This window comes from Myxocyprinus asiaticus, chromosome 36, assembly GCF_019703515.2.
Source record: "Myxocyprinus asiaticus isolate MX2 ecotype Aquarium Trade chromosome 36, UBuf_Myxa_2, whole genome shotgun sequence".
Taxonomy (NCBI): Eukaryota; Metazoa; Chordata; class Actinopteri; order Cypriniformes; family Catostomidae; genus Myxocyprinus; species Myxocyprinus asiaticus.
Genome location: NC_059379.1, coordinates 28240034 through 28252813, shown reverse-complemented (window position 1 = coordinate 28252813; position 12780 = coordinate 28240034). Strand labels below are relative to the sequence as shown.

General features: G+C 37.9%; 1 protein-coding gene across 2 annotated transcripts in view; it reads right to left on the bottom strand.

Moving 5' to 3' along the window:
- Positions 1-12780, bottom strand: part of LOC127426629 (ubiquitin carboxyl-terminal hydrolase 22-like) — a 68268-nt gene that overhangs the window by 21704 nt on the left and 33784 nt on the right. For both annotated transcript variants that reach the window (XM_051673558.1, XM_051673559.1), the window contains exons 3-4: positions 4431-4544; positions 2918-3019 (exon numbers count right to left, since the gene is read on the bottom strand). In XM_051673558.1, the coding sequence (XP_051529518.1) occupies positions 2918-3019; positions 4431-4544 (216 nt within the window). The remainder of the gene's footprint in view (positions 1-2917; positions 3020-4430; positions 4545-12780) is intronic.

The following is a 12780-nucleotide window of genomic DNA, read 5'->3' as shown; positions in this document are numbered from 1 at the left end:
AACCTAGCTCCAAATGTACGGCTCTCAGACATGAAGGATGAAGGAAGCGAGTAAAAGGAGAGCGAAAAAGAGAGATAAAATTAGAGGTAGACGATATATTAGTTTTATAGACTAATCTGTGCCGATAGTTGCTTGTTGGAGCTATCGGTTATCAGCAAAACATTTTTTTTAATTATTATTCCTCAATAAACCTCATTTGGTGATATGCTATATATACACAAAACTCTATCTGGTGAATCTTTTGGCTATAAAAAGCTTAATTGGTAAATATTTGCATGTATATCATTGTAAGAGAGCTAAGTCATTTCCTGGTGTCCCTGGTGTATTTTGGGCTTGTTTATAGTTAAAAGTCCTATGTTATACACCAAATCAAAATTTTTCTGGTTATTATTATATACTACATTATTGAGATTTTGGTTGCACAATTAACTGCTTAGGGATAAGTGCCTCAATGTCTGTGCCCTTTATAGTAAGGCATTCTATTAATCGATTTTAAAAAACAATCTGCCGATTAATCTGCCATCACCTTAGATAAAACTGACAAAAAACAAACAGCCCAAAACAAACAGCTTCTCAATGGTGAGAAGACCTGAAGAGGAAAACAGAAATGGAGATTTTCCACAGAAATAGTGCTGGTTCTCATCTCAGAGCCAGTGCTTGGCTGGTGCTCGGCCGCTCTCAGAACTGGCCCAACGTTGTGGTCTACAACCCACCAGTGTCCGCAAACAATCATGCCACATCATAAGCTGTGTTTCCATCAAAATGTTTCGCATTTTTCTAGAAAATATAAAAAAATTTGACTAAAGAAAACTCAAATCATTGCATGTTTCCATCCGCTACGTCATGCACATTATCTTCAGGGAACCCGAGTGGCCTCCTTGCTTCGGGGAGAGTTGTATTTGCGGTATTGGAGTAATTGAACATTGTTTTATTAAACGCTACCTGGAGACACAGCAGAATGAGTGTAATATCTCATATAATAAGGGCTGAAATGTCCATACGCCGCCAGCCTCTGTATACCTGGGAGTGTTCGTACTCAAAACTGGCAGATTGCAAGGACTCACTTTAAAGACCAGATGTGGGTTAAACACTTCAGAATGTTCCAAGAACTGCTTTTTCATGAATAACAAGCACAAATGGTGAAACAAATCTTTTTGCGAATAAATGGTTAATGGGCATTTTGACTTAAGCAAAACTTTAGAAAATCTACCTCTGCCTAGCACACACTTTAAAGCAAATTTTGAGAGTTTATGCGCATGTCAAGCATTTCTTTTCAAGTTTTCTTAAGCGCAAATTAACAATTTGCATAATAATTGTTAAATAGAAAACCCAGTAATAGCCTTTCTTCACCAGTCTTACAGAACATTAACCATAAGTAATTTGACTCAGCATCTTTTGCTATTGCAAGCTGCTTTTGATGCAACAGACATGTGTAAAATTCATACATATTATAATTGTAAATACAACTATTTTTTTTTATGCATCGCAGCATACATAGAAACAGGATGTCAGTCAACAAAACATGCACCATATCAATGCTTCCAGTTTAGACAGCTTCATTAATAATAATAATAGGAGCAATCTAGTTTTTTGAGACCTAGTTTTGTTTTGCCTGAACAAAAGAATTTGTTTTGTGACACTTATTTGTATTCTTACATTTTTGGGTCTGGACAACATACTGTTCCCACAGCCTCTTTTAGGGGCCTGCGCAAAGCCAGTTTTTCCATACAAGAACCACCTATTCTAGGTGGAAAAGTGCAGATTGGTTCCAGATCATTTTATTTAGCATTTTCTGTGCTAATTTTGGGGAAAATCTGCAGAGATGGGCATAATGGATTTAAACATGGTAAAAATATGTTAAAGCTGAGAGTACTACCCTGTCATTGACAGGTGAATGTATAATCAAATTAGACAAAATATTTAATAAACAAATGAACAATGTGCAGGGGATATGTAGAACTTTCAGAACGACAGGTGTTTAAATTCTGTGGAAATCTCCAGTGTTTTCTGTGGACTTCTGAATGCACAGAGTCTGCAGATTGGGCACTGGCTTTGGCAGCCCGTCTGTGGAAAGGAGTTCTCACTTCCAGCCACATCCTGCGCCTCCTGCGGTTCTTCACTCTTCCACTCTTCCATAAATATATTATTTATGCAAATGAGTGAATGAACATCACAAACACGCCTGATCCAACACACACATCAATGCCGGTGCATCACTGCTGACAACACCCCCCACCCCCTCCTCCAATCTCATCACTAGCCCAGTCAAGCAAGAGTCTCTAAACCAACAACCGCCCAATCCGTCATACACAATAGCCTTCTGAATTCATCATACATGGGCCACATTATGTCCTAAATGATCAATGAAAGCTCAGGCTCTCATATGGTTAATCGCATTAGTGTGTTTCTCTGGGTGAGAAAGAGGCTGGCGTTTAGCACCTACGCTGGGCCTGCGGTGTAGATATTTAACGCCATTACTCCAGTGCCAGGGCCTCTGACTGAGGAGAAACAGGTGAAAATGAGAGAAGGGAGGGAACAATACCACTGAGGAGAGCATGGACTATTTCTCTAACGGCCGACATCCACATCTCCTACTTATTTGTGCGCACACACACTTTCATTCTATTTCCAACACACACAGACAAAAATGGATGAACATTTTTTGAGTCTGAAGCACTTGCGCCAAGAAACACAACGTGGTCTTGGCTTCTGTACAATTCCAGTCTCTAGACATTTAACAGCAAAAAAGTCATTTGAGCTGATTGTGGTACCGAAAAATTTAATTGGAAAGTGACCTGTTTTGGTCAACCCCTATTCAAAACAATTACTGAGAGCAGAGTCGTATCATAGAACACGACAGAATACAGAACAATTTGTATCGCTCAAAAACAGGGCTTGTAGGAAATAAAGTGCTTACCTATAGTGCAGTTTGCTGTTATTTTCCTCCGTTTGGGGTTGTGTCGCAGCAACTCCAGTTCTCGTTTCGTGGGCTCCCACATTGAGTACTTCTCGCCAATACCTGATGTTTTAGAGAATTAACACATTTATTGCATTTATTTTTACAGTGCTTGCAAGGTATTAAAATTCCTCAAACATTCTGGTTAGGGGTTTCTGCAAAGAATTCAGCTGCTTAATGTACGGACTCCATTAAAACTTTGCTCAAGGGCCATTCACACTGAATGCATTTTTGTGTTTTTCTGTGCAGTTTGTCAACAGTTTTTTTTTTAAGTAAATATGTGTTTGACATACGGCTTTGATCGTTGCACCAATTCTCACAGTTTTTTATGCGTCTTGTTCAGGGCAGCCATTTTATTTTATTTTTTTTGCAGTGTATCAAGAACTTTGGCCTCCTGAGACTCCTGCGTTCTGTTCAATTAATTGTGCTGTGTCTAGCTTTTAATACAAGAACACGTTCGGTCTTAATGACGTTTTAGGTGTACAGTCTATTTTTGGGTTTTGTTTACTTAATGATTAAAGTCTGAATAGCTCCCTTTGACTTACATTGATTGAATGGTCAGAATGTAATCGACAGCAATTAAAGGAATATTCTGGGATCAATACAAGTTAAGCTCAATCAACAGTATTTATGGCATAATATTGATTACCACAAAATTTACTTTGACTTGCCCCTCCTTTTCTTTAAAAAAAGTAAAAATCTGGATTATAGTGAGGCACTTAAAATGGAAGTGAATGGGGGGCCAATTTTTGACCGTTAAAATACTCACTGTTTCAAAAGTATAGCCACAAGGCAAAGGATATGTGTGTAAAAATGATTTAAGTGTGATCAAATCACTTTACTAACCTTTTCTGTGTAAAGTTATCACCAATTTTACAACTTCCAACCATGATGTTGTCAACAAACCTTAAAACGACTATTTAAACAACTTTACAGCTCAATTAATACACAAGTTTTAACAGAAGAATTAATTTAAGTGCTTTTAGAAAATTATAAGCTTCACATTTCTGTGTTTAAACCCTCCAAAAATTGCCCCCATTCACTTTCATTGTAAGTGCCTCACTGTAACCTCGATTGATTTTTTTTTTTTTTTTAAAGTAGGGGCGAGTCTAAATAAATTTTTGTGGTAATCAACATTATGCCACAAATACTGTCGATTTCTTGTGCACAGGCGACTGAAAACAAAACGCATGCTGGGTGTCATGACAATGGCACAGCAGCTCTGATGAAGCACTTTTACATAGAACCGAAGCTACCTTGCAAGCACTGGTATTTCCTTTAGGAAATGTATCTGGTTTTAAATTATACTTGCAAGAAAACAATGAAATATGAGCCCTTGTCAATGACATAAAACAGTCGTGTCCTCCCATGGTTTGCAACACAACAGGCTGAAACATTAATTTTCTGTATTATTGGCCTCTCAAGCCACAGGCGAAGTTGAACTACATTATTCGGGGGTGGGGGGGACACCTACCTTGCAATTTCCACGCTTTTCTTTGTTCTTCTTTGGCAATCTGTTCCATGTCTTTGTCATATATGTAGTCTTGGCACACAAAGCAATATATTCCACCATACAAAAGGTCTATAGCTGAAGGAGACACAGAGAGAAAAATGGAGGGAAAAAAGGACCTATTAAAGACCTTTCTGAGAAGTTGACGCATGTGCCTTTTCTTGAAGAAATTTCCTATATACTCTTATGCCCTGTAAATATGGATGCAGTATTATGGAAACATTTGAAGCATTGCCCAGTGCAGTAAATCTGCATCCTTTTAATAAGTGATGGGAACTATAGTTAGGGTGCAGCACAGTAAATATCCATCCCTGTTTGTGCCACAATGAAGTGTCCTCTGTGAAACGTCACGGTGGCTCAGTCTCGTTGTGGAATAAATATGAGCACTGCAATAGCCTGGAGGTCATGTATGCTTGTTGATAAATGTAATGTGTGCTCCTGTAAGCTCCTTATTGCTCTTACTGATGCTACATTCATGAATGAGGCATATTAATTATGAATTATTGTTTTTTAATGAGGTAGGAACACTCATGCTCAAAGCTCATTCAGAGGTATCCTTCCATTTCTCTAACCCTGCAGTGGCAATACCTGTTTTTCAGTTCCCATGGCAACCTGATGATGGTCTGTTTCACACAGACACACTAAATGTTTGCAGGTGGAGCCAAGCAGTAGGTACCAGCTTCTATGTGTGACACAACACTAATGCACAGCCTGGCACAACTCGCCGCCAGGTGCTTGGAATATGAAGCTTTTAGTGGCTTTCTGTGCAGAGAGACTTTGAACTCAATGATTTCAGGGCTATTTTCAATTGTTGTAAGAAACAAGTCTTATTGTATGTGGTGGTGATCTGGTAGAATGTAAAAGATCAGTGAAAGATCAAATCTATTAATTAAACAATAATATCTAGGGCAGTGTTTCCCAACCTTTTTTCTGCCATGGCACAAATCTCAAAATACATATAAATCCCACAGCACACCACTATCCCACATAACCATCGTTGATAGTTTTCCTTTTCAAGAACTTGTCCATGCTTTCTGTCTGTCTTAGTAGCGCATTTACTCATAATGTTTGAAATTCGGCTATGAAAAAAATGTTAGTCATGTAGGTACACTCTATAATGAGGTCACAGGTAATGAGCGTTAATTGGGTAATGAAAAAGCTAAAAATTTGCATCTTTTCTAATTTGTAGATTTTTTTTCTTGCAAATTAATTCTTTCAATGCCACAGCAAATTATTATTATTTTATGTATTTATTTATATTGTGGAATTTAATTTTCAAAGGCACACTAGTGTGCCGCGGCACAGTAGTTGGGAAACATTGATGAGATGAATGTTATCGATACGAATTTCCCGATTTGGTTCGATTCTGATTCACAAGCTATTGATTCGATTCGGATTAATTTGGGTATTCTGTTAAAATGTCCATCTTACTTATGAAAGGAATTCTCTCCCAGCTAATGCTGAAAATCATACAGGGAATTCAGTTTCAATTTGTTCATTCAAATTCAGTGTGTTACTTTAAACAAACTGAAGTAAACTGTGAGAGTAAAAGATCAATCTTGGGATTTTAAGAACTAACATGAGGATTGTAATAAATCAGAAAAATCTATATTTTTACCCATACCTAACAATTTCAATGCAAACCAACAAAATCCAATAAAATCCTGATGGGTACAATCAGAAGTCCAACTACACATTATTTCCCACTCAATATGCTGTTTCACCTGGAAATGTCACATAGAAGTTAAATGCATTGTGAGTTAGATATTAATAGACACCTAAGATGGCATCTCTTGATTACTGCCATAAGACTGAGGTCCTCTTGATCTTTAATGCTGTTAAATGTTTCTGATGTTCATGAAAATGCCTCTTATAAAACGCAGTTACAACTCTTAAAGGAATTTTCCGGGTTCATTACAAGTTAAATGGATAGTTCACCCAAAAATGAAAATTCTCTCATCATTTACTCACCCTCATGCCATCCCAGATGTATATGACTTTCTCTCTTCTGCAGAAGACAATTATGATTTTTAGAATATTTCAGCTCTGTAGGTCCATACAATGCAATTGAATGGGTGCCAAAATTTTGACAATCCAAAAAGCACATAGTCATCATAAAAGTAATCCATAAGACACCAGTGTTTTAAATCAAATCTTCAGAAGTGATATATGTGTGGGTGAGAAACAGCTAAATATTCAAGTCCTTTTTTGCCTCCTGTCCATATTGCCCTGATATGCATGAAGAAAGTGAATCACCAAAAACACAAGAAGGTGAAAGTTAAAGTGGAGATTGTCTGATCAAGGAGGAGAACTTATAGTAAAAAAGGTCTTAAATATTGATCTGTTTCTTACCCACAGCTATCATATAGCTTCTGAAGACATAACCACTGGAGTCTTATGGATTAACTTAAAACATTTGCCACCTATTCACTTGCATTGTATGGACCAACAGAGCTAAGAAATGCTATAAAAAAATAAAATCATTTGAGTTCAGCAGATGAAAGATATTCATACACATCTGGGATGGCATGGCACATGGAGGGTGAGTAAATGATGAGAGAATTTTCATTTTTATGTGAACTATTCCTTTAAGCTCAATCGACAGCATTTGTGGCATAATATTGATTATCACCAAAATTAATTTGGACTTGCCCCTCCTTTTCTTTTAAAAAAAAAAAAAAAAAAAAAAGCAAAAATCTGTGTTCCAGTGAGGCACTTAGAATGGAAGTGAATGACGGACAGTTTTTGAACATTAAATTACTCACCGTTTCAAAAGTTTAGTTACAAGACAATAATTTACTAACCTTTTCTGTGTAAAGTTATAGCCAATTTTGCAACTTCATTACCATGACAATGTAATGTCAACAAACACTAAACCCCTAAAATGACTGTAAAAAATCATGATTTACACAACTTTACAGCTCAAATAATAAATGAGTTTTAATAGAAGAATTAATTTGTGCTTTTATAAAATTATAAGCTTCACATTTCTGCATTTAAACATCCATTGTAAGTGCCTCACTGTAACCATGATTTTTGCTTTTTTTAAAGGAGGGATGTGTCGAAATAATTTTTTGTGGTAATCAATATTATGCCACAAATGCTGTCGATTGAGCTTAACTTGTATTGAATGTGGAATATTTCTTTAATTCTGATTGAATGAGTTACATTCTAAGATGTTGTAAAATTCTGACAAACACATTTATGACCTCACATTCTGTATTTAATGTGCCGAGTTGTAACGTTGTTTGGCAACAGTAAAAAGTCTACAGTTAAGCTAATGAATGAGATTACTTGGCAGAAGAACCATTTATTCGAATTACTATCAATAATAAACTATTCATTAAACATTGGGGTCTTATATTGCTGTTGCTGGCATTTCATAAAAACAATAAGCCACAAGAGGCAGTGTTACAGTAATTTTACCGTAGGTGCCGCTTTATGTTAACAAACAAGTGGCTAAAAAATTAACAGTTAGTTAATTCTGGGTTTAATTGGGGCTTCTTTTTTTTTTATTACTAAAACAGCCTAAAAGCAAAACACTTTTAACCTTCAGATAAAAGCTTTTCCTGTGCTGGCAAAGGGATTTAAACAGTATTTATCTGACAAGCAAAAAACAGAGAAGTTGTACAAAAAAATCAGGTGTGGCTGTACGATGCACGTAAAGCCAACCGGCACAGGGAAAAGAGAGAAGAACACAGATCAAGCCTGACCAGTGTGAGCAGACCAAAAAGCTACAGCAAATACGCAACAGAAAACAAAATGCAATATAAATAAATGATAACCACAGAGACGCATAGGAGGAGTCTGAAATTATTGCCAGCTGATTCAGCCTTAATTACTCGCTGTTCGTCTTTGGAGAACAATCCCAGTTTTCCTCCTCGGGAGCAGCACTCTCAATCACAGATAGCCCTTGTACAGAGGCTAAACTAATTAAATGTTCAATCAAACTCCGTGGGGAACTCAACACACACAGGGGAATGGAGTTGAGCTCTGTGAGTGATGTCTCAGTGCAACCTGGGAACGCAGCAAGACTAGAGCTATTGGTTTTGCCTCTCGGTAACGGTGAAACTGGGGAAGTCCCATGATGCCTTGAACGTGACTAGTGATAAATCATGACCTGCAGTGCAACAAATTACAGTGGATCAGCTGCAAGGGACCTGGATTTGAACAAAATGACATCAAGACAACAAACACATAACAGGTGATAATGTTACAAATTCAAGCTTACGAACAACACACTATGTTAGTACAGCCATGTAATCTTTTACAAAGCTCATTTGGAGTGTCAATTTTAGCTTCTCTATTCACTGATCGGTCCATCTATGACAAAGGCTGCCAATATTGTTAAAGAAAGAAAGAAAGAAAGAACTTACGCTTGCACTTACACTTCATTATGAATATTTTGCATATTACAGAATAACACAGCCATAATCCACCAAAGAACTTGGCACACTTGAGCATAAATTCAATATGTTTAAGAAAAAACAAAAAAAAACAAAAGTCATTCTAAAAACATGGATGTGTCAAGATAGAATAACATATGAGCACCATTGTTGCCGTTGATCAAACATCTTTGTTTCTATAGCAATACGAACACACTTTTGATATCAGTGTTAAACGTAACGTGTTACAAGTAACATACTTTTCTCTACCTACATATTTTCTCTACCAACCTATCATTAACCATCCATTTCTGGTGGTTCTCTCTCTTTTAATATACAAGGAAATCTTTCTAGTCAGTGGTTAAAGATATAAGCTCCACCCCCACAATGTGGGAAGTAATTAAATTTAGGTTTTGGGTATTTCCAAATTACCTCTATGAAATAGGTGGGTGATAAACTACAAGCTACCGCTGGAAATAAACAGTGCAAGTCACATTCACACACAAAGTCAGGGACTATAATCCCCCTGCATACTGTAATTACCCACATACCCATCTGTTTGCGTTTCTTATTTGTTTGTTGTTGGAGGGTGGCACCACTCATTAAAACAGAGGGGATAATTACATGGCACTGATGCACCAAGGAGCTGAGAGATATCCAAGACACCCCATCCAGACATCCACGGCCAGATTTGTGAACTTACTGCCTCTTGCTTGGGAGTGAGATCAGAACTACACGTTTATGTCTTTTGTAATGGTGGCGGGCCGTTACAAAACAAAAACAAAAAAATTCAACTGAACAATATCAACTGAATTACTGAATTGGTGTGCCAGACAGGATTACATATTTTAAAAGGAATTAATTTAACCCCAAATAGCTCTCAAAAGCCACCAGTTACAAAATGAGTTAAAATTAATCAATTGTGTTTCTCTTTAACCAACAAGAACAGCACTTTAATAAATGCCCATGGAAATAAAGTATATGTGGTCTGTGTCACTAAATTCAAAACAAAAAAGATTCAGTTGTCAAAATTGTACTGTTTCAAGAATAAACACAAGCAAAAACAACATGTTGAACGTTACATTTATATAGCGGTTTTCTGACACTACACTCAAAGCGCTTTACATAGTGAACAGGGGACTCTCCTCAACCACCACCTGTGTGCAGCATCCACCTGGACGATGCGACGGCAGCCATAGTGCGCCATTACGCTCACCACACACCAGCTATTAGTGGAGAGGAGAGAGGAGAGTGATAGAGCCAATTAATGGATGGGGATTATTAGGAAGCCATGATTGATAAGGGCCAATGGAGGGAATTTAGCTAGGACACCAGGGATACACCCCTACTCTTTTCGAGAAGTGTCCTGGGATTTTAAATGGCCACAGAGAGTCAGGACCTCGGTTTAACGTCTCATCCGAATGACGGTGCCTTTTTTACAGTATAGTGTCCCCATCACTATACTGGGGCATTAGGAACTACACAGTCCACAGGGTGAACACCCCCTGCTGGACTCCCTAATACCTCTTCCTGCAGCAAAATTAGTTTTCCCAGGAGGTCTCCCATCCAGGTACTGACCAGACTCAGCCCTGCTTAGCTTCAGTAGGCAACCAGTCTTGAGCTACAGGGTGATATGGCTGCTGGCTAAATGTTCAGTTTAAGCTGTTTTTTTTTTCTGCATTATTCTTTAACAAAAACAACCAAAGACAAAATTAAATGAAAAATAAATGTTAAGAAAACTGCTTAGTGATGTGCTCAGTTCATGTACAGGTAAATCACAACAGCAGATTCAAAAGTTCATTTTTTTCAACAAGTTGTCACAAGAAAAATTTAAATAGGTAAAAAAATAAAATAAAATGGTTTTGATATATTCAAAAAAATCTATTATAAATAAACAAAGAAAATTATCAAAGCAATATGCTTGCATGGGGGGAAAATGTGTCAGAATGTGTGTGCATGAATAAAGGGTGTGTGGCAGAATATGTGTGTGGAAACTGTGAGCTGCTGACGTGTAATGGCAGGGAGAATCGTTTTGGCTTGAGGTTAGAGCATGGCAAACCAAGGCAAATACCTGGACTGGATGGTACACTCAGCTTTTGGACTTGAAACGTGCTGTAGCTGGCGGGCCGAAAGTGTGACGCTCAATCCCAGTCGCTTCGGAGATCGCACCGACCAGAACACCGTCTAGCGAACGAGGCAGCATCTGGTATTCAGACAGCGGGTTCCACTCTCTGGTAACCTACGCTTCTATCCCTTCTTACACACTATATCCTTTTTCCTCCATTTTAGTCTAATTGCTCCCCTCTTCCGATTTGGCCCAATGTTACAGGGCTCGTACGGATTTTTTCCCATACTGCCACACTTAAGCCGAAATTGTTCAACCAAAAATGAAAAATGTGTCATCTAATCAGCCCCATGTCATTTCATACCCATAACAATATAAAGGTAATCCATTCTAACAATATATTATAATTCTTCTGAAGTCATACGATAGCTTTGTGTGACAAACAGACCAAAACGTATGCCATTATTCACAGATAAGATTCCCCACCACCACAGCTATCAAAACGTCTTGCGGTTATGTTTTTCAAACTTGGCTTGTCGCCAAGGGCGTAGATTTGGATTGAACACTGGGGGGGGGGGTTGCAGTGTGAACCATTTACATGTTTCCATTGATCATGGTATAAATAATGGGGGGGTTGTACCTGCTTGTACCACCCCCCCCCCCCGGGATCTACACTCCTGCTAGTCGCGATTGGTCGCATACATCATAGGTATCCAAAGTCCGGTCCGCGGGCCATCTGCGGCCCTCCGACTGCTCCGATGCAGCCGTGAGAGACTTTAGAAATAGAACAGAATTAGGCCCGCTATGGAGAAATTATCTAAAATTCATATTCTGGGCACTGGATATCGCTATCACGTGCAGCCGCTATTCACAGTAAATCGTCTCCGCTAATGCATTCTGTGTCGTCACCAGCTTCATCCACTGGCAGAGCTCAACAGGAATTTGGAATACTCCATATTCCCAAGGATGAAGTGCACCGCAGAAAGAACGATGCATTCATTAAAAGACTGACATCAGGTTAGATACTTTACTCATGTACTTGTTCTTGGAACAATGTCCCGATACCTCACATCATACAACGGAGTAGAGCTGCTGTTGTGCGAGCGGCTGAACGGAGCTTATTGAGCACGCACAGAGATGTGCAAACAGAGCATACTCTTCCAGAACGTCCTCTGTAGCACAGAGGGAAGGGAAGTACACTGTAATTAATTGGTTAGATCTGATATTTTGTTGAAACAAGAAAAAAAAAACATTCACAGGCTTTCCAACACCATTTGAGTGAGGACATACTGTACTGTAGAAGAGAGTACTTAAAACACTTGCACATGCACGTCTACAAAATAAAATGAAGCACAATAATTTTAATAAAATTAAAATTGTATTTGTAATGCAAGTAACAACAGAACAGAAGTTATAATTGTATAGCTATAAAGAGTAATTCCATGAAAAATAAAGAGTAATTCCTTGCATCACTTCATGAAGTGATAAAATGTAATCTGATTCTGATTATTGTCATGGGTCACACCCAACACTTACAGCAGCTCTATGTGCTTTGCAGTTACACTGAATGGACATCAAAAAGACAAAAATATGAATGAGTATATTATTTTGTATCACTGTTCCATTATAAGAGTTCTCTGTGAGTGAAATACCCTATCCTTTTATTTACATGTAGGGCCTACACAAGCATACCATAGAGCATAAATTATGATTAAAACTTGCATAATATTAAGCATACAATATAAAGATTATGCATAGTTGCAATCTAGTTGCTTCTAGAATTTTTTTTTATTATTACAGTGATGCGGCCTGATGCACCTTATAGGTTTGGACACCCCTGCCATACATGGAAGCCATTAGTGTT